This window comes from Desmodus rotundus, chromosome 9, assembly GCF_022682495.2.
Source record: "Desmodus rotundus isolate HL8 chromosome 9, HLdesRot8A.1, whole genome shotgun sequence".
Lineage (NCBI taxonomy): Eukaryota > Metazoa > Chordata > Mammalia > Chiroptera > Phyllostomidae > Desmodus > Desmodus rotundus.
The window spans coordinates 68,256,139-68,277,887 of NC_071395.1; the positions used below are offsets into that span (position 1 = coordinate 68,256,139).

The following is a 21,749-nucleotide window of genomic DNA, read 5'->3' on the forward strand; positions in this document are numbered from 1 at the left end:
ATGTATCCTAATGCACAGAACAGGAGTTGAATACCGAGACTACAGGGCTAAGATATAACAGGGTTAATAAAGCAATAGGGTGAGGGATGCTCAGGTCTGTGAAGTGTGGGGAGTACTGGACAGACATTGTCTTTGGTACTCACACCCTTTTGTGTAGTAACTCCCCAATCTTGTATGTTCAAAACCATATGGTAGGTACAAAGGACTCTGAAGTTTTCATAATTAATGTGGCTGCTATGCATCCAACTGCAAATGTCCAATTGTTTCTTGGAGAAAGAAAGTTTAGGTTTGTTCGATGCGGCTCAGGGGCAGAGGTAAGAACAGTAGGTAGGAGAGGCCTAAGGTAGGCAGATTTTGGCTTGCTGTGAGGGAGACTTTGTAAAACAGAGCCCGACAATGAAATGTGATGTGTGGGGACTCAGAAAGTATTCACAGGGAGGTGGGAGGATGAATGCCAGGGACAGGACAGCAAGGGCTCCTGAATGGGATGAGAGGATGACACACATGGTTTCTGATGAGGAAGAAAAGCAGAGACTCAGTCCCCAAGCATCTTGCACTGGGATGTTTCCTGAAATGGGAGGAGGAACATGAGAGGCCTCATGGAGGGACCAGGAGAGTAGAAATAATCCACCGGGGCTTAAGATATGCTTTTCTCCGCATAAATGGCAGAGGTGGGATCTCTTGTGCTAGGCAACTTACCCCTTCCGACCAATCTGGGTGACCCGGAGGTCTTCACCATATTTGTTCTTGACCCATTTAATGCCTTGTAGCTGAGGGTCAACCATGAGCGGCCAGCGTTCACAGTTGACAAGGATGGCCGCGTTTTCCGCGGACATGCGGTCTACTGGGAGGCCCTCGTTCTGCCAGGCAGCCAGGTCAGCATCATCTGTCAGCATCCTCAGGGGGTCCAGGGAGGGCGTGACTGGAATGGGAACCTGATGATGAGGAAATGCCACACATGCTCAGAATGGAAGCGTGCTTTCTCAGTTGGTGGTGGGATGAATGGTAGTTCCTAAAATGACAAGCTCTTTGAGAAACAACATCAGAATCCCACCAAAGAGCGCTTTCCTGGATATGTAATTATTTCTGGAAGCAGGTCTTTAACTAACTAACTAACTAAACTAACTAATTATTTTGGGAAGCAAGTTTAAAAAAAAGTCCTGGTAGTGTTTTTTCTCTTGACTGATGGACAACAGCAAGAATGCAGATTGTGGGACCCTTTGCTCTTCAGTGTATTCATCACAGTCAGATTTTGACCACAGATTATTCATATCTTGATCAACACCCTCCTCTACGCCCTCCCCCATGTTAACAGGGTCACCCCTCCATTACATTTCTGCATTTCTGTGCATGTGCCCACACCTTCTGGGCTCTGTCTTGTCAGTGCCAGCCCACACCAAACACTCTCTCCTCTCAGCCCCTTCACCACTTTCTGACAGAGGCCTGGCTTGCAAAGAGCTGGAGATTCTCCCTGCCCAGAACACCCCATACCCAGGCTGACTGTGTGACTTCCCTGCAAACTCCTCACTGGCACACCGAGGAAACTGGCAAGCAAGCCTCCAGGCCTATGCAGGCTCTGCACAGCCTGTTTCCCTCAACAGCCCGTGTGTGCATCAGGACCTCCTCTCTGGTCTCTGCTGACCTCTCTCAGCTTGTTTAATTCTGTACAAGTAATAGGTTCCACTGGGAACATATACGTTTAAAAAACATTTGAAGTAATATTCACAGCATTGTGCAACCATCAGCTCTATCTAATTCTGAAACATTTCCATCACCCCAGAGGAAGCCCCGTACCCATTAGTAGTCATTCCCATTCTCTCCTACTCCCAGCTCTTAGCAACTGCTAGTCTGCTTTTTGTCTCTAAGGACTTACCTAGTCTGGGTATTTCACTTAAAAGGAATCATACAATATGTGATCTTTTGTGTCTGGCTACCTTCACTTACCAGAATGTTTTCAAGGTTCACACAGATGCCCTTTTAACTGCCCCTTCTCTCTCTTCTCTGCAATTTGTTTTCTCAGTTACCTCAGGAAGACCTCTCCAATCCATCTCCTGTGTGTTTAATCGTACCTGCTAAGTTTGTGAATGGCTAGTGCTGAACCATCAAACAAGCATCAAAAGGGAAAACTACCACTGGAGGTTCTTATCTTGGGATCAGAGATGCATTTATATAGAATTGGTTTCCTTGGTAATCTTTAAAAAAAATTTTTTTATTTTTATTTTTTCGATATATTTATTGATTATGCTATTACAGTTGTCCCATTTCCCCCCCTTCACTCAACTCCATCCTGCCCATCCCCTCCCTCCCACATTCCCCCCCTATAGTTCATGTCCATGGGTCATACTTATAAGTTCTTTGGCTTCTACATTTCCTACACTATTCTTACCCTCCCCCTGTCTATTTTCCACCTATCATTTATGCTATTTATTCTCTGTACCTTTCCTCCCTCTCTCCCCCTCCCAATCCCCTGTTGATAACCCTCCATGTGATCTCCATTTCTGTGGTCCTGTTTCTGTTCTACTTGTTTGCTTAGTTTGCTTTTGTTTTGGTTTTAGGTGTGGTTTTTAATAACTGTGAGTTTGCTGTCATTTTTACTGCTCATATTTTTTATCTTCTTTTTTTTAGATAAGTCTCTTTAACATTTCATATAATAATGGCTTGGTGATGATGAACTCCTTTAACTTGACCTTATCTGAGAAGCACTTTATCTGCCCTTTAATTCTAAATGATAGCTTTGCTGGATACAGTAATCTTGGATGTAGGCCCTTGCCTTTCATGACTTAGAATACTTCTTGCCAGCCCCTTCTTGCCTGTAAGGTTTCTTTGGAGAAATCAGCTGACAGTCTTATGGGAACCCCTTTGTAGGTAACTGTGTCCTTTTTTCTTGCTGCTTCTAAGATTCTCTCCTTCTCTTTAATCTTGGGAAATCTAATTATGATGTGCCTTGGTGTGTTCCTCCTTGGATCCAGCTTCCTTGGGACTCTCTGAGCTTCCTGGACTTCCCAGAAGTCCACTTCCTTTGCCAGATTAGGGAAGTTCTCCTTCATTATTTGTTCAAATAAGTTTTCAATTTTTTGTTCTTCTTCTTCTCCTTCTGGCACCCCTATAATTCGGATGTTGGAATGTTTCAAGATGTCCTGGAGGATCCTAAGCCTCTCCTCATTTTTTTTGAATTCTTGTTTCTTCATTCTTTTCTGGTTGGATGTTTCTTTCTTCCTTCTGGTCCACACCATTGATTTCAGTCCCAGTTTCCTTCCCATCACTATTGGTTCCCTGTACATTTTCCTTTGTTTCTCTTAGCATAGCCTTCATTTTTTCATCTAGTTTTCGAACAAATTCAACCAATTCTGTGAGCATCTTAATAACCAGTGTTTTGAACTGTGCATCCGATAGGTTGGCTATCTCTTCCTCACTTAGTTGTATTTTTTCTGGAGCTTTCAAGTGTTCTGTCATTTGGGCCAATTTTTTTTTTTTTTTTTGTCTTGGCGTGTCTGTTACTTAAAGGGGCGGAGCCTTAGGTGTTGTGGGGGGTAACGCTGGTCACTGCGCTGTGATGCTGAGCTGTGACACTGTACGTGGGGGAGGGGCCGAGAGGGAGCAATGGCGCCCACTCCACTCTCCACCGAATTTCAGTCACTGCCTCCGCTACCCACAATCAAATTGGGCCCCTCTGGTGCTGGTTCCCGGGTATGTGGGCCTGTGCACACTCTAGGCCCCCGTGGGTCTCTCCAACGACCTCTCCTGTGAGGCTGGGAGTCTCTCCTGCTGCTGCCCCAATGCTCACGGGTGTTTTCACTCAGAGGTTTGAGGCTTTATTTCCCTGAGCTGGAGCCCTGGGCTGCACGGTCTGCTTCACTCCCCGCCATTTGTCCCGGTTTATCTGTGCGAGAATGTGGGGCCACGGGGTGCTACCCGCCACTCTGCCTGCCCCATTCTCCACCACTCTGAGTTCGGCCCTCTCGGTTTATCTGTGCGAGATTGTAGGGCCGCAGGGTCTGCTAGTGGTCAGACTGCTGCCCCTTTCGTCCCACACTCTGCCAGTCTCCGTCCCGCCACGGCAACACGAGTCCTCTCCTCCCCGTCTCCGCCCCTCCTACCTGTCTGGATGTATGTTTCTTTTTTTTATCTACTTGGTGTTGGTCCCCCTTGCTGTTCGATTCTCTGTCAGTTCTGGTTGTGGGAGGAGGCGTAGTGTGTCTACCTACACTGCCATCTTGGTTCTCTCCTCCTTGGTAATCTTATGCTTTCTATTTTATGCACTAAAAACCATTACTGCAAGAAGGAACCTGTAGATTTCACCAGACTACTGAAAAGGGTCCATGGCACAAAAGTGCCTAAGAACTCCAGACAAAACCAGAAAAACCCTTGCTAAGCTGCCACCATCTTGGTTCACTCAATTAATGATTGTCCTTTCTACAGTTTCCTTTTTTGCAAGTGTTCAAGATAAATAAGTAGCTTTACATTTGTTTATTTCCCTATTCAACAAATTCTCAAGTGAGTAAGGTTTTATGCGCTGATCTGTGAAGCCAATCATCACTAGCCAGCATGGGTTCCATGTTCAGAGGAGACCCCTGCAGATGAGCTCTGCGTACAATCCTTCCTGCATGTTGAGAACTGTCTGAGCTGACTCTTGATACAACTGCTTGCCATGAACCTCATCTCCTGCACTGGACTATGAGCTGCCTGCTGGAACGTCTCCTGCAGCTCCTGCCTGGTGGACACGCTAAATACTCAGGGAGGATTTGTGGAATGAGTGATGTGGAAGTGTCAAGGCAATATTGGGTATTATTCCAACTAATGGCTCCAGACACCACCCTGGCCTGCCTCAATCAGGACCTGGCATTTCCCACTTCATCATGTCAGTATGGAAGGAGGAGGTGGGTGTAAAGTCTATCAACTTACACTAAGAGGACAAGCTGAGTCCCTGTGACAGGAGTAGTGAAAATGTTCTCACATGGGGCCTGAGGGCCACGGTCACAGGCCATGCAGCTTTGGGGCTCGGTAACAAGGTGCAGTGCAGAGTCTGGGAAAGGGACCTTGTCTCAGCTGCTACTGTGACGTTTGGCTCAGGAGCAGTGAGATTAGAGGGAAACACAGTGGGGTTTGGCGCTGCTCAGGTTTATCATTTTGAGGAGTGCCAGGAGACAGGTGGCTGGGCAGTGGGCCTGAGTTCCCGTGGAGACCCATGAGAAGAGAGATGCTGTCCTCAGTGTCCTCAGAATGACCCACTAGTGGGACCCTGCCTTGGAGCAGTGGATGACAACACAGGGCAGTGCGGAAGGGCATGGGTGCCTGTGTCTCACTCTTGGATCCCAGAGATCCGTAGAGGATCTGCAGGAGGCGGTGGGAGAAAGCATGCAAGAAGGGATGAGAAGATGTGGGTTTTTATTGACATATGAGCTCATTGGTACCGATGGCTGATGTGGGCAGGAGAAATCTTGGTGGTACATACTTGCAGTTGGCTCAGGTAGGGTCTCCAGGTCCCATCCATGAGGCTCTGCCGGTATTTCTTTGTAAAGAAACCGAGGTATGAAATGAAAGCCGTGGTAAGTAAAATGTCTCCACATAATTTCCTCTCCTGTTGCTTGAAGTTCTGCATGGCTTCTGCCCACCTCACATTTTCAGAAGCAAGTCCTCCCACCTGCCGTTTCAAAGACCAGAGGGAAAAGAAGACTTGTCATACTGCTGGCTATGAAGAGACATGGATTCAGTCACAGAGAGCACACAGCACACGTTTAACAGCAGAAGACTCAGAATGTCCTTGTGTGGCCCATCTGATCACTGAGGATCTGTGCTGGCTGCAGCAATCATTTCAGTTAGTGAGCCCCTGTTCAGTGCTATGTATGTGTGGGCTGTGGACAGATGACAGGTTGTAGATGCAGGCTTCCAGTCTCTGCCTGTTTATAGGTACCGAGATGAATACTACCCACTTCAAAGGGCAGTCGAAAGGATTAACTATGACCATGTATGTTAATCACTTAGTACAGTGCCTGGTCCACAAAATGTATTAGAAAATTATGTACCTCTCCCATCCCTCTAAGTGCTAGGAGTTGAAAATAAATAAAATTAATTTCATGCATTACAAATAATTCACAGTGGGCAGGGAGACAAACATGGTAATTAAGACACAGAGCTAGAAGTCCTGCAACATGCTGTGTACAAAACAGCAAGACTGCTGAACTTGTCCTGACGTTGCCCGACCTGCTTTGGCATGACATCCTGTTCTGGGGGCACAACTGCTCTGGGGAGTAGAGCCATCCTTTCTACAGAGAACCCTTAGATGGATGGTGGAGCTTAGTTTCTGTGTTAAGTTTATCCTTTTTTCTTCCTTGAAAAAGGGTGTCAGAGAATGCCAGAGCTGGGGACTATCTTAGGGATTTGCCAACCCAACCACTGCCATGGCCATTTTTAAATTATACAGATAAAGACCAGAAAGATGAAGTAACTTGGCAGAACCTCTTGGTTGGTAGAGGCAGGGGTGGCGTCAGAGCCCATGCTCCTGGAGCAGAAGAGCACACCGCCTCCATGAGACCCAGCTGAGACAATGCTCCAGCTGGGAAATGAAGGCTGGAACTGGAGAGAAGACAGGCTGGCGAGGAGGGCAAGACCCCTTCTTGCATGTTCGCAGAAGAGCGGTCTCTGAATGGAATGGTTGATCTCAAAGCTCTTCAGCAGTGGGTCAGCAAACGACTGCACAGACACACGCTTGTGGCATAGCGTCTCTTCACTAACACATGGCTCATTTCAGTGATTCTTCTGACTCCTTTCTCCCTAAACTAGAAAACCTGGCTTTGCTATGTGTATAGACTGCAATAAAGTAAAAATGTATGGATTCTGCCTCCTCCCACTGGTGAGGAGGGTTCTGTAAAGGCTCTCAATTAAAGAGATCACATCCTGTGGACACTGCCTTGAAAGATGTGAACTGATTTATGGTGAAAAATGTAAGTCATAAGGGATTTTAAAAGGTCATGCATTCTTTGACTGTCCTCTCTTCAAGGGCTGATGTCTCTGCTCTGTCCTTGTATCCGGGACTGCTTTGACGAGTAGAATCCAGGGGACATGCCGCTGTGCTGGCTTCTGGCCCCAGGCCTAGGGATGGGTACCTCCCACTTCCTGTCTCTTGGAGCCCTGAGTAACCATGTGAGACGTCTGACTACTCAGGTTGGAGAGACCTGAAGCTGCATGGAGAGGGAGAGGGGCCCCGCAGAGCCCACTCTTGAAGTCATCCCTACCAAGATGTGTGTGAAGGAAGTCATTTTATACCATCCAAACCAGCTTGGCCACCAGCTCAGTAACACCAAGTGGCCCCAGCTGGCACCACATGGAGAAGCATAACCTGCTAGCTGAGCCCCACCCAAACTCTTGACCCACAAACTCATGAGACTTAACAAAATGCTCTTTTGTCAAATCTCTAAGTTTTGGAGTGCTTTGGTAGAGAGCAACAGGCACCTATAGCACAAGCACACTGCTCTGACCCTCCAGGTATTGTTTTTCAGGGCAGCAAGAGCTATGTTTGTGTGCATGTGTGAGATGTGCATACAGCTGTATCAGGTCATGCTCAGAAATGCTCAAGGCCAAAAAGTCTCTTTCTGCTTCTGCCTCAGCTCCTGATCTTGGCCACACCTTTATCATCAAACATTACACAGGTAAGAGCTTCAGAGTTTGTCTGTCAAATGCCATCTTTGTTCTTCTCTGCTTCCTCTGGGCGATACACACATATGTAAGTGTGTCACACAACACACGGGCTGCCTGATACACGCAGCGTTCTCATCCTCCCATCCATCTCTGTAGGACAACTTTGACCAGACCGGGGTGTGCATTCACACATTTCTCAGGATTCGTTCCTGCGTCTCAGCACATTTTAATATTTCCCTGCAAGCCAAAGCAGTGCTGAGCTGTGCTCATCCATTTTGCACCTCAGCGGCACTCGACAAGCTCTGCTAATATAATTAAAGCTCCGGCTGCAGAGCCTCGCACTCACCAGGCGATTTGCAAGGGAGATGGTGCCTGCAGTCACTTCAGCTTCTTGCTGACATTTGAGTTTGTCTGCTGTGGCTTTCTCAAACTTGGCAGTGAGTTTGGCCAGGTTCTCATTAAGGTGCTGTTCAGGAAGGAACACAGGTCTGTCAGTAATTTTGGCCCCAGTCACCTCAGTGCCTCTGAGCTAGGATTCATGTGTAGGCAATGTTTAAGGAAGAGTCCCCTGAGGGGAGCTGTAGGGACACGGGGGAGGCAGGAGGGCAGGGAAGGAAAGGAAGGCAAATTAGGGATGCTGTCAGGCAGAGTCCCAGTGAGGACTTCAGCCAGACTCTAGAGGGAGGAGGTTGGAGTGGAAGTCCAGAGCATCTCGACCCAAGTGAGAGAGCTGAGCTTTCCTCCAGCACCTCATTTGAGGGCTTGGGGCCAGGAGGGGTGATGGGGTGCTGGGCATCGAGGAGGGTATGTGTGTTCTGTTTCTCCTGGTGTTCGGGAAAAATGGGTTCTGATAGCCTGCCCCAAGCTGCAGGTGCTCCTTTAGCAGCACAACATGCTGAAGGCTGGAGGCCCACAGGTGGTCAGAAAGACCCCAGGGAGGCCTGGGGGGCCACATATCGTGCCTGCTTCGGCAGGTCTGCTTTGGGGTGGGGCTGTCAACAACCTAAATCTTCCTCTTGCTTTAACCTCATCTATTCTCTTCTATTATGGGGACATTGAAAAAATACATGGTTTCCATTTTTTCTAAATTTATGAAGAACTTAGAATTGAAGCACATATGTGCGTGTACAAAGATACACGGACACATGGAAGATAGACCTCCAAATGCATATCTATTTACTGGCCTGGTTCAGGCTGCCATGTTGGTCATGTTACAAGAGAAGTAAATTAAGGGCCAAGCAGTTTGAAATGCAGGTGGCAAGGCATCCAATTAATGATGGCAGACTGGGCATGCTCATTTATATTTTCTTCTTCCTGAGACTTCTCTAAAATGATTAAAAAAATTTTTTTGTCTCACCCAAGGACATTTTTTCATTGCTTTTAGAGAGAGGGGAAGATAGAGAGGAAGGGAGAGAGAGAAACATCAATGTTAGTGAGAAGCATCAATTGGCTGCCTCCCATACATGCCCAGACTGGGGATCATACATGTTCAGATCGGGGATCAAACCCATAACCCAGGCATGTGCCCTTTTTGGTTATGGGATAATGCTCCAATGAGACAAAACAGCGCAGACTGCTTTCCTAAAATGGGTTTGAAGCAATTAAAAAAGCCATAAGCCCGTATCACCAAGCAAATGTCAAAGGCCATTGGAGGGTGAGGGATTCCAGTAGATTTATGGAAGACCACACTGACAGAGGATTGGAAACTGCTAGAGCAGGACGGGGGAAGCCACAACCTAGTGATGGCCTCAGTCCATCCGAGGAGAAGCTGACCAGCCCTGCAGAGCCTCATGCACCTGGGGACTTGGAAGTGTCAGGGCTGTTTCAAAGGAATGCTGAAAATAAGAGGGTTAGTTGGAAGCCTTTAATTTCTCACTCCATATCTCTGTTTCCATGGTCGGCATGCAATGCCACCAGGGATCTATGTCACCAGGCAGGACAGTCAATAGTGGCAGGGAAAAGGCAACACATTCTGGTGTTTAGGATGCATCCAGCATAACTCATCTGATCTTGAGAGCAAATTCTGTCAGTCAGCCAGCTCTGCCTTTGCCTGCACAGTTATAACCAGCTTTTGATCACTACTCTTGTCAAAGCAAGAACAAGAAGGTATTTGATGAAAGCCTAGATTAAGTTAAACAAACAAACAAAAAACCATGACCTGGGAAATGGAGATAACTTCAAGCATGAAAATGACAAAAAAGCATAGAACTCTTAATAGTTTATTAGAGAGATTTATAATGTTTATTCATAAAACAAGAAAACAGTGCTCGTAAAAGGAATAGCAAACTCAACACTTGTGGAAATTATTATTATTAATGTAAAAAGTAGTAAATTCAAAGGAAGGGCTAAAAGGTGAATTTGAGGAAATCTAGAAAGCATAAGAAAACATACAGTAACAAAAAGATTAGAGAAAGTAGAGGACCCATCAAGTCTAACATCCAACCAATATGTGTTTCAGAAAATAAAATTAAAAAGGGAATGGAAGGGCTATTACCCAAGAAATAATACAAAATAATTTTTTAGAGCTGAAGAAAAGTCTTCACATGCCACGCCCAATGAATAAAAAAAGGATGGTAGCTAAGAATGTCAATGTAAAGTTTAAGACGCCAAGAATAAAGAAAAAAATTGAAAGACTTCCAGAAAGAGAGAAACACGGTGCATTGATAAGGGAATGGGACCCTTGCTATTCATCAGACTTCTCATCACATGAGGATAAAGCATTCAGTGTAGAAGAGGAAAAAATTAGCAACTCAGAATGTAATACTCAGCAAAATGGTCAGTTCAGTTTAAAAATAAAAATATTTCCAAGCTGGAACTATTCTGAAAATTTACCTCTTACTTCACATTTCTGAGAAAGTTACTTAAGGGCCATAGCAAAACAAGAGAAGAAATAAAGAGGGGAGAAGGCATGGGGTCCAGGAGTCATTGGAACTAACCCAAGAAAGGAGTGAAATGTGTTAACACTGGAACTCTGAGTGGGGATAAGGGAGAAAAGTCTTAGAGGCAAAGGTGACTTGATAGAAGACTGGGTTAGATGGAGGGGTTAAAAGTTATGGAGGCTATGCAGAAGGAACTAATGGAAGAGAAAAAAAAAAGATAAAGGAAAGTAGAAGCTCCAGGGTGGAAAAAATGGTTGTATAAGAAAGGTGATATAATGATGTTGTACCACTTACATCTTACATGAACAATATAGACATGTTCACAGAATATGAATGGGATTTATTGATTTTCCACTTTTTTGAGTCAGTCATGGGACAGAGCATGGGATACTTAATTTTGGCTATAGAATGCAATGCAGTTATTTTCAATCCTGGTGACTAAAAAGCAACAGTGATGAGAAGTAATGATAATAGAAGTTGGGAGTTGGAAGGTAGGGAGGAAGCTGAAGGAAAGAGTAGTAACTTCATTTTTAAAGCTGACGGCTCCAAAGAAGCTACCTCTATGTTAAAGGAACAAGAAATAAAGGTTACATCCAGTCAAAATGGTTGCCACGACGATACTGGGAAGACATGGAGATGAGCATCTTAGAGTCTCATCTAGCAGAAAGTTAACTGCCTGAATAAGATGCAGCAAGAAATAAGTATGCCAGCACAGTACATAGACAGAAGTCAGAAATTCCAATAAGCAGAGGCCAGGAAGATAATGTAAACTGGTCAGATGAGTCTGGTGCTGAGAAAAATAGGAATGTGGGGTCTATGGCAAAACTGTCTACTTGAATGGAAGCCACTGCTTAACTCCAGGGTCAGCTAATGATATTTGAGAATCTTATTATTTTAAGATGAGCCAGAAATCAAATTTCTACAAGAAGCTCCTACTGTTGTAAATGTTGGTAATGAATTAAATCATTTCAAACACTCTGTGTGGGCCAAACACAACACATGCAAACCTCTAGGTAGCAAGCTCCAAGTGATACCAACAATCAGTTGAAACACACAAAATAATTAACAGACAGAAGACTGTTGTGTCTCATTAGAAGCTATTCTCTACTGGTTGATATTTGACTTACGGTGACTCTAAGCTCCATGAAAATGCCTTATTTGTTTTTATTACCATTACTTTTATAAATTGTAACAATATACAGTGTGCTCATTATAGAGAAAAGAAAATACAGATAAACATCTAAAATCTAAATCCATCTAAAATCTACCACCCAGAGAGCTAATCACCACTATTCGTATTTTTATGTATTATAATTATATGTATAATTATATTGAAATTATATTGTATAATTTGTTTTGAAATATATCTTTTCAACTTTAAGCATCTTGAACATAAAATTTACTTGGAATTATTCTGAAATTCTAAAAATAAAGCTTGGGGAGGAGGCTGGCAGTGGCCTCAGTGGCACAAGGGCGCAGGGGCGGGGAGGAGTCTCCTATCAGAGACCATTTCAGTGAATCTCCTCTGTTACTAATGCAGGAAGTGTTCAAACTCTTGGGATGTTGATAGGCATGTGGATAAGCAAAGGATGGAGAGGAGGTTGTTAAATGTGAAAATACATTTTTTTCAAAAAATATTTTGGCAGAAAAGAAGTGCCTTCCTGAGGTAGCCAAGTATTTTAAAATATTCTTATTGCTTTCACAGGCTGAGTAGGCCTATCGTGTGAATGTTGGCTACTGAAAAGGGATAAACATTTAGAAAACATTCCTTTTGCACCAAATGTTCCTTTAAATACTTAAGTAAAGAGATCTTTGAAAATGCAGTTCTTATGACACTGTTCTGGGAGAGGCTGAGGAATATGAAAATCATTGGGAGGTATTTTCCCTCCAAAAGCAGTTCTGGGAATATTGCAGTGTTCTGCATCTGGAGTCTTTGAAGAGGGCCATTGTTTTGGCAATGGACACCTGTTTTAAGTAAACTCGTCTATGATCATCTGGATTTAGAAAGCAAACACGTTGAGGGGATTAGTTGCTTTGTCAAAAGGTACCTTTTCTTTATGGAGAGATCAGTTGTGATGATCTTTGAACTAGCCTCTAGCTATAGAGTTTAATCTAACAATCAATGAGCCCATGACATGAAGTGTGTGGCATGTCTTCAATCTTACTTTTCACAATTTGTAAAAACCCTGTTTATCAGCATGAGAAATTTGCAGGAAGACTCTTACTTGCCTGGAATGCACCTGTGGAAATTAAAGATCCAGGAAGTGTTTTGGGTTGGGCTTGGTCACAGTCGTGCCTGATTACCAGGCTGGTGCAGGCACCCGAGAGCACAGGGAGCCCAGGAAGGAGGAGGGGTCAGGAGGGCAGGGTGGGGCCATAATGGTGGGCATTTTAAAGACATTTGTAGTGAGATCTGTTGACGGATTTTTAGCTGTTAGGTGGTCACACAGGACTCTGACTTCTACTTCTTACTTTGGTACTATCTACCCATTTTAACTCCACAGATAGGTGTGAATTCAAGATCATCCCTAACTTCAGTCCTGAGTGAGGCAGATATAATCAAATACAAATGGAGGCCCCCCAAAACATAGAATTTATTTATTAAAAAATTGTGTATTTAGCCCTGGCTGATGTGGCTCAGTGGATTGAGTGCCGACCTGCGAACCAAAGGGTGGCCAGTTCAATTCCCAGTCAGGGCACATGCCTGAGTTGTGGGCCAAGTCCTTAGTAGGGGGCATATGAGAGGCAACCACACATTGATGTTTCCTTCTCTTTCTCTCTCCCTTCCTCTCTCTCTAAAAATAAATAAATAACATATTTAAAAAATTGTGTATTTATTCTTACATGTTTAAACTTCAGTCTCCTCCAAAGTATTTTCTGTTTGATGCAATAGACCCATCGAGATGTTATTCCCATTGCTCAAAACAGTTTTTGTACTCATGGATTTTGATGCCTTTTAGTGCTTCTGCTGGTTTTTGTTTCACCTCTTCCATGTGGGCAAAACATTTCCCTTTGAGGATGTTTTTCATTGGGGGAAACAAAAAAATGGCTCAGGACAAGATGGGGTGAATAGGGAGGGTGGGCACCGGGGTCATTTCATTTTTGGTCAAAAACTGCTGAACACTCAGCTTGGTGTTGGCAGATGCACTTGTAAATCATCCATCATGTAATGATCAAACGTGTTGAGAGTCTTGAAAAAAATTCACTGAAGCTGAACTCAGCTTCTCATAACACTACCAGTTGGCACACTGATACAGATGGGTTCCTCGAACACTCACCTAGTGACGGAAGCCTACTAGGGGCCTGCCCTCCAGGAGACAATTTTGGTTTTTTGCCCCCCTCCTTGTACGTACCTATGTTATCTTTTCTTCTCAGAAGAAAAGGAAAAATAATTCAGGGGCAAAGTGTAAACCAATAGCCCAGTGGATTTGTCTTGTTTGGACTATATGTGTTTGAGAAAAGAATTTAAAAAGTTGCCTCTACTGAAAAATCAGGAGACTTGCCTAACAAGCTAGTTTTCCCTGCCTCTAGGCCCTGGGGAAGGGCAGAGACTGCTGTTTGTACCAGAGGCCGCCCAGCAGGGCCACAGGGCCCGGCTCACTTACAGTGATCTTGGTTTTAATGGCTGCCAGCTTCTCCTGGGCGGCTGTGAGGTCCGAGGTGGCTCGGCTCAAAGCTTGGCGCTTGGGCTCCACATCACAGAACACCTCATAGAACTTCACGATGTTTATGACCCAAGAACAGAGTCCCGCAGCTGCATAAGACTTGGTGGCCACGAACTCAGGATTGAACTCGGGGTCCTGCAGATACGGCCTGATGGCTTTGAGGCAGTTCTCGTGAATGTTCTCTTTGTTGAAGTTGATCAGGGAGTCCAGGAATGCATCCACTCTGGCCATGGCGACTTTAGCGGCCTTCCAGCTCCGGTCTTTGGGCACCTTTCCCTCAGGTGCCACGAGGGCCATCACGGCGGCGCTGACATTGCTCACAGCCTGAGGCGGGGACCCAAAAGACTTCAGCTCTGTCAGGTTGGTCTGAGAAAAGAGAAGGGGATCGTTAGAGGAAACAAATGGGCCCTCTCTGTCCTCACTGCTAATGGATTTAGGCCCTGGAGTGACCAATCTGAAAGGGCTGCTTTGAAGCCTGCAGCAGCCCTCTGAATTTTAAATATCATGACTCATCAGAAGGAAACCAAAGCTTGTCCCCAGCAGCTTCAGGCTCCTCTGAATGGTTAGCAGAGACTCAGCTATGTTCTTTCAGCACTTAAACTGACTCGCCGCCTGCCCATTAGGGGGACATGGTTATTTCACAGTCAACGGGAAAATATAAGGATGCCAACACACTGAAATATGTATCTTGCCATGAATAAGAGATAAGGCTATTATAAATTAATTTCAATCCTGGATTGAAGAGAATAGCACTGCAACCCAATTATTATTTTTTTCTTTAATTAAACTTCTTTGTTCCATGAGCTCGTTCTAACTACACCGACTGTCCCAATAGCAAAGTGGCATTTTCTGCCAAGATAATTTAGACAGAGGCTAGGCCTGGACTGTGCAGTTGCTGCCTCTGCCTAGATGGGGGTTTGTCCTTTGCTTTAAGTTTCACTTGCTTGGGAAGGAAATGACAGAAAGCATTGACCTTACCAAGTCACTTCAACTTCCCAGGTCTCAGTGTTTTCACCTGTAAATTGGGAGCAGGGCACCATTAATCAGTAAGTGAAATTGTGCCATCAATGCGTATCAAGTGGACTTAAGTTGCTTGTGACCATCAGGGAGAAGCACAACCTCAAAAGCACTTGCTTTGGAGCTGATTTGGTAAGTGGAGGTAAAACTTGATTCAGAGATAAGGTCCTTGTGCCACAGGAACTTGAGGTGCTCCTGGGCCTGGAAATCTATTAGCGAGGGGGAGTTTTTTTTCTAGTGCTTAAGGGAAATGCCTAGAAAGACATTCCTTTTGCTTTTGCAAATCCTTTTTCACATTTGGCCATGACAAACTTGTCAGGGGCAGGAGTGAAGGACAGCACAGATGTCGGGGTGTGCTGACACACCCACTGTAGTGGCCTCCACTGGACGACAGAGGGCAAAGTGAGAAGATCCAATCAGAAACAAAAAAAAATCCACCATTTTAAAATACTTTAGGTTAACTATGTTTAAAGTACCGATTTAAGAAAATGTAAAATCATTGATACATCATTGTTACTATTGCAATGTAATCCCTTCCACTATTTTTTATATTCATATATATATCTATAAATCAATCACAAGTCTTTTGGTTTTAGTGACAAAAAACCTAGCTGAAGTACAAAGGGGGATTTTCTTGCTCATGTATCTGAAGAGAACGGGCTCGGAGCTGACTGTAAGGCAGAGTAGAACTGCGTTTTGAATGTTTATGGGGCTCCCTGAATCTTTTCTTGTTTCTGTGTCTCTCCACGCGTGAGTGTCCTCTTTGCGTACCAGTTTTGTTGGAAAGCGAGGCATGTGACCTGCCTCTCTGACCTCAGTGAGGGTCACATTCTCTACCTCTCCCTAAGCTCTAGCCACAGTCACTCCCCCAGTGTACTGACTGCCACGCTCATTCCCACCTCGGGATCTCTGCCTGGGACACTTCTTCCCAAGACATTCGAATGGCTGACCCTCCTCATCCATCAAGATCTCATTCCAGAAAGATCCCACTGCCAACTTTCCTTTCCTAGTCATTTCCTATCTGAGCACCTTGATGATCTTCACAGAACTCAGGGCAATTGGAAAGTTGCCACTTTTCCTTGTTGAGTTATTATTTCCTCTTCTTCATGAGCACAGGAATCCCATCTCTCCTGTGAACCTCTGTAGCCCCAGTGCCTAGAATAGAAACTGGCACGCAGCATGTGTGCTGGACGATGCATGGAGTGAATGGGTGCTGGCAGCTCATACCCTTCAATTTGCAACCAGAAGGAAAGGAGATATTTTCTTCAAAGTAGCTCAGAATTCAAAGGTCCTGGGAAATGATCTTGTTGAGTGAGGTGGGGCCCTGTAGCCAGTCACCACAGGGCAGGGGTTATAGTACTTCCAACAGGAACACAAGGGTGAAAAAACACTTCTCAGGAGAAGGAAGATGTGATGTTCCAAGTGCAACATCAGGCTCACTGGCCTCCCTCCACTCCACACCTGCCTTTAGGCTCTTGGTCTAGCTGCTGCCTTGGCCTTGACTGCCGCTCCTCAAGCACATGCCTGATGAATTCACTCTTCTCCAGGTTTTTACTCAGACTCTCCTTCTTCGGGAGGCCCACACTGATCACCTTGTTTAGTACTGCAGTCTGCTACCACCCTGCTCCCCAGCTGTCCCAGCGCTCCTCCTTCCTCTGCTCTACGTGGTTCTTTTTCCCACAGCATTTGTCATGTTCTCGTGCACTGAATACATTACCTTTTCACATGCTTGTCTCTCACCCCTCATCTGTGTAAAAATTGAAGCTTTGTAGAAGCAGAGACATATCACGTGCCCCCAGAACAGTGCCTGGCACAGAGAGGGCAGTCAATAAGCCTTTGCTGAGTGAATAAATGTGTGTGCATTCATTCACTAGCAAGTGGGGATACAGTGGTACACAGAAGTCCTTTTGCTTATTCAGGTGGGGTGATAGGCAACAAAGAGGCCAACCTTTGACATTTTGGATGCTAATAAGTGATTTGGAAAAAAAATGGCTAACAAACTGGAGGATTCTTGAGGAGTGATGATGGCACTTTAGCTAGGAAGGGGGTCTGGGAAGGTCACTTTAAGAACCTGACATTTCAGTTGGGATGTAAATGATGGGAAAGTGGCAGCTGTAGAGGTTGGCAAGGGGCTGCTTCAAGTGCAAGCTTGGAGGTCAGCAGGTCCTTGGAGATGAGAGAGGAGAGGCAGTCAGGCCAGACAGTGAGTGGAACTAGAGCAGTGGGAGGAGTTTGATTTCATTCTAATTTCCACGGGAAGCCACTGGAGGGTTTTAGGCAGGGAGTGAGATGGTCCAGATTTGCTTTGAGGGGCTGTAGCAGTGCAGGCTTACTGTGGAGGGCAGGAGGGGGAGAGAAGGATGAGTCAGAGAGACTGTGTGGTCCAGGCCAGAGACTTGGGTCACTTGGGCCATGGCTTTTGAAGCGAACATTGTAAGAAGTGGCTGGATTTGGGACATATTTTGGACACAGCACAGGCAAAACTTACAATCATTAAAAGAGAGGCATAAGAGAAAGTCATTATTCTTTTCCAACAGAATTTTTAAAGTTGGTATCCCATCAGATGGATGGACCACAATGTCTGTATTTCGCCAAGTATAATGTACATCCACGCTTTAGTGCTGATTCCCATGTATGATGTGCATCCTTATTTTTTCCCTCAAAAATGTACATATTATACAAGGCAAAATATGATATATAGAACATACTCAATTACTGGAAACCTAGGTCATTTCCATAAATTTACCATATGGATAATACTTCGCTGGGCATTCTTCTATATAAATCTTTGTGAAAATCTTAGGTTAGTTCTTTAGGATACTATTCCTAGAAGCAGATTTGCTGGGCCCAAGTGTGGGAACATATTTAGTGTTCTTTGTATATATTATTAGATTATTTCCCAGAAATTCCAACTTCATTCATCAGTGTTTGAGAAAGTCTCTATACCCTCCCATCCTCTTCAACCTTTTGTAATGTTATTTAATTTTTAAATCAATTTGATAAGTTGAAAATGGTATCACAATACTGGTTTAATTCATATATAAGTGCATATATGTGCATATATATATTTACTAGTAATGCTAAACTTCTTTTCATGTTTTTAAACTATTTGAATTTCCTGTTTTGTGAATTATTTGGTATTGTACCTTTGCATTTCTACTGGGCTTTTTTTTTCTTTTTGACTACTGTTTTAATCAAGGTGACTGCAGGCAAAAAGATTATCCAACACACTGGCTAATTTGATGAGAGCTAACTAAAGGAACTATTTATAAACGTATGGATTGAAGAAATCTGAAAGATAGTGGTTACCCTGGGCTAGTAATTAGGGTTGGGCTGGGTGGAGCTGGAGTGGCTCCATTTCCATCCCTGGACCTGACAGCACAGGGGAAGTCGTGGCTAGCAGAACCTGGGGTGGGGGGTGGTGGAGCGAGGGAGAGGGAGAGGGAGACAGAGAGCAAGAGCAAGCCCTTTGGAGAAGTAACTGATAGGAGCTGTAATCTTTGGTGAGGGCTGATTGGGGCCAAAGGAATGAGTACAGTAGTCCCCCTTATCTGTGGTGTTGCTTTCTGTTACACACTGTCAACAGCTGTCTGAAATAGTGAAAAATCCCCAAAGTAAACAATTCATAGGTTGTAAGTTGTGCATGGTTCTGAGTAGCATGATGAAAGCTTGTGCCACCCCCTCCATCTTCAGGGGACGCAAATCGTCCTCTGTCTAGAGTCTCCATGCTGTAGAAACTAACAATCGCTAGGCCCTTAGCCCTCCCGGTTATCAGATCAGCTGTTGCGGTGTCACAGCGCTTGTGTTCTGGTCATCCTCATTTTCCTTAGTGAAGGCCCCGAAGTGCAAGACAAGTGATGCTGGCCTTCGGATGTGCCAGGGAGAAGCCACAAAGTGCTTGTTTTAAGTGAAAAGGTGAGTCTCAACTTAATAAGGCATTTTATTATCTCACATTATCACAAGAAGAGAGGTGAGTACAATAAGATATTCTTAGAGAGCCTACATTCACATAAATTTTATTAGTGTATTGTTATAACTGTTCTAGTTTCTTATTAGTTATTGTTATAAATCTCTTACTGTGCCTAATTTACAAAGTGAACTGTATCATAAGTATGTATGTATAGGAAAAAACATAGTATGTGTGTCAAAACAAAGTAATGAATAAATATATACAGATAAGAATATATATGAACAAACATATATCTGGCTCATTCTATACACATATATACATATACATATATACACAAACACATATACACATGTCATCTCTATTTGTAATATTTTTGAACCTGATTTTCACTGAAAATTATATCTTAAACTTTTTAATGTTATTTTTGTAAAAGAAGATTTTAAATGTTTTCTCTCATTTAGATGAGCCATACTTCATTTAGCCAACTCCATATTTTTGGACATTTATGTTAAATGTTTAATAGCTGGTTAAATGACATGAATTTCTAATGACATTAGAAACAACTAAATAAAATCACATTGGACTTAAATTAGATTTACAATTAACTTTTATTATTTGAGGAATAGTGACATCCTTATAATATTGAATGTTCCCATACATAAACTTGGTACATAAAGGGTCCAGCAGAAGTAAGGCCTGCTTGAGTGTGGTTGGTAGGGTAAAAATATGGGTGTACTAATTTATAGTTTTAATTTGAACATTTCACCTAAAATATCATATGGTATGCTAGAGTGTGATATTGTTGTATTACAGAATTACATGCTTATGATTTTGTAATTTAAAAGAGTCATTATTTATGTCAAACCCTGTATATGTTTTTCTATTCCTGTCTCATTTTATGTCTCTCAACAAAGATATATAGTTTTCTTCATATAGTTTCAACAAATTTATCTATGCTTATTTGTACCTTATGTTTTGGTTGCTATTTTGAAAATATATTTCTAACTGGTTACTGCTGATATTCAGGAAGCTATTAAGTTTTGTAAATTACTTTCTGATGGGTGCTTAGCACTTCCCTTTTAGTTGTCTTATTATATTTTTATGGCATCTATGACTAATAATATATTTGTCTGGTGCTCTGTAACATGGAGAGAGAGCTGCTTTTCACTGATCACTGCGTAGGTGGGAAGCCCCAGGATGCTCTTTTAGGGTGGCAGCGATCATGCCTGTGCTGTTCTGTTCATGGGAGCGCCTCCCCCATTGGATGGGATGCTGCACTCTTGCATGGGGATTGGTTGCCATCTCGAGCGAAAGACCCAAATGTCTATTTAATCCTAATTTCCTAAGAGTTTAATTAAAGAATGGATGTTAACTTGTCTTAGGTATCATTTTGACATCTCTTAAAATGGGGGTCGAGCTTTTTTCTTTGATCCATGGTTGGGTATGGTTATATGACTAGTCTCAAATACAGAAAACTTATCAGTTGGTGGCATATTGTTACTATATGAATCATCTTATATGCAGAAAACTTGTCAGGTGGTAGCATGGTAATTTGATTTACTGGTATTTTATATAGATGTCTTACATCACTGTTCATAAGTAGATTAACTTGAGGTTTTATTTTGTTTATAACTTTTAGTACCAAGCTTATCACATAAGAAAAGCCTTAAGAAATCCTGTAGGAAAGAAATCTGTTCAATCCTATAATCCTAGAATTTTCAAAATTACTTGATTATAAAATCTGCTTTTTATATGACTTGTAGATATTGAGTAAAAAGTCAAATGATAGGAGAATATATTTATAACATATACACCAGGGGATTAACAGTAAGAATTTATAATGAAAAATGATAAATCAATAAGAAAAAGTAAACTATCCTATAAGAAAATGGAGAAAGAACCTGAACAAGTAATGAACAAAAGAAGAAATCCAAATATTTGAAAGGGTGCTCATTCTTATTCAAATGAAACAATTTATGATTTTTTTAATGAAAATTATTTTGCTCTTATTGAGAACAAAGTGATTGTAAATATGTAAGATCAGCAGGATCAGCTTTCCCCCCTCTACTTTGGTCAGTGCGTCACCTTCTCCCTCTGACCTTGTCTCCCTCTTCCAAGGCCCTTCCTGACACAGTGGGGTCCACGTGGATAACCCAGGGTAATCTCCTCATCTCAAGATCCTTAATATCATCACACCTACAAAGTCACTTTTGCCATATGAGTTAAAGTTCTCAGGTTCCAAAGGTCAGGGCGTGAGTATCTTTGAGAGAGGAGGAGGCTTTATTCAGCCTGCCGTGTTTTACCAAACAAGTGAACTTCTTTTTGGCCTAGAGAAATATTTGCATGTATGCAGTGAAGATGTACGCACAAGGATATTTGTATTGGAGAGATAAAGAAAATAATTAAACACTCAACAATAGCTAAATAACAGAGTACAATTACAGCACGGAGCACTGTGAAGCATTAAATAATGTTTCAATGTATGTACTGGCATGAGATAGTCTTGTTTCATGGGGAAAAGTCAGGTGGCATTATGCAGGGTGGGGCAGAGTAGGTTTACAGCTGTGAATATGCAAAACAGAGTTTACTTTTATATTATTATTGATTAATTATTGTATTTTTCCATACAAACAACTGTAAACC

General features: G+C 43.3%; 1 protein-coding gene across 3 annotated transcripts in view; it reads right to left on the reverse strand.

Moving 5' to 3' along the window:
• The window catches only part of DNAH9 (dynein axonemal heavy chain 9), a 367,496-nt gene that overhangs the window by 65,397 nt on the left and 280,350 nt on the right, over nucleotides 1-21,749 (reverse strand). For all 3 annotated transcript variants that reach the window (XM_024564675.4, XM_053910525.2, XM_053910526.1), the window contains exons 50-53: nucleotides 14,120-14,545; nucleotides 7,982-8,101; nucleotides 5,453-5,641; nucleotides 700-935 (exon numbers count right to left, since the gene is read on the reverse strand). In XM_024564675.4, the coding sequence (XP_024420443.2) occupies nucleotides 700-935; nucleotides 5,453-5,641; nucleotides 7,982-8,101; nucleotides 14,120-14,545 (971 nt within the window). The remainder of the gene's footprint in view (nucleotides 1-699; nucleotides 936-5,452; nucleotides 5,642-7,981; nucleotides 8,102-14,119; nucleotides 14,546-21,749) is intronic.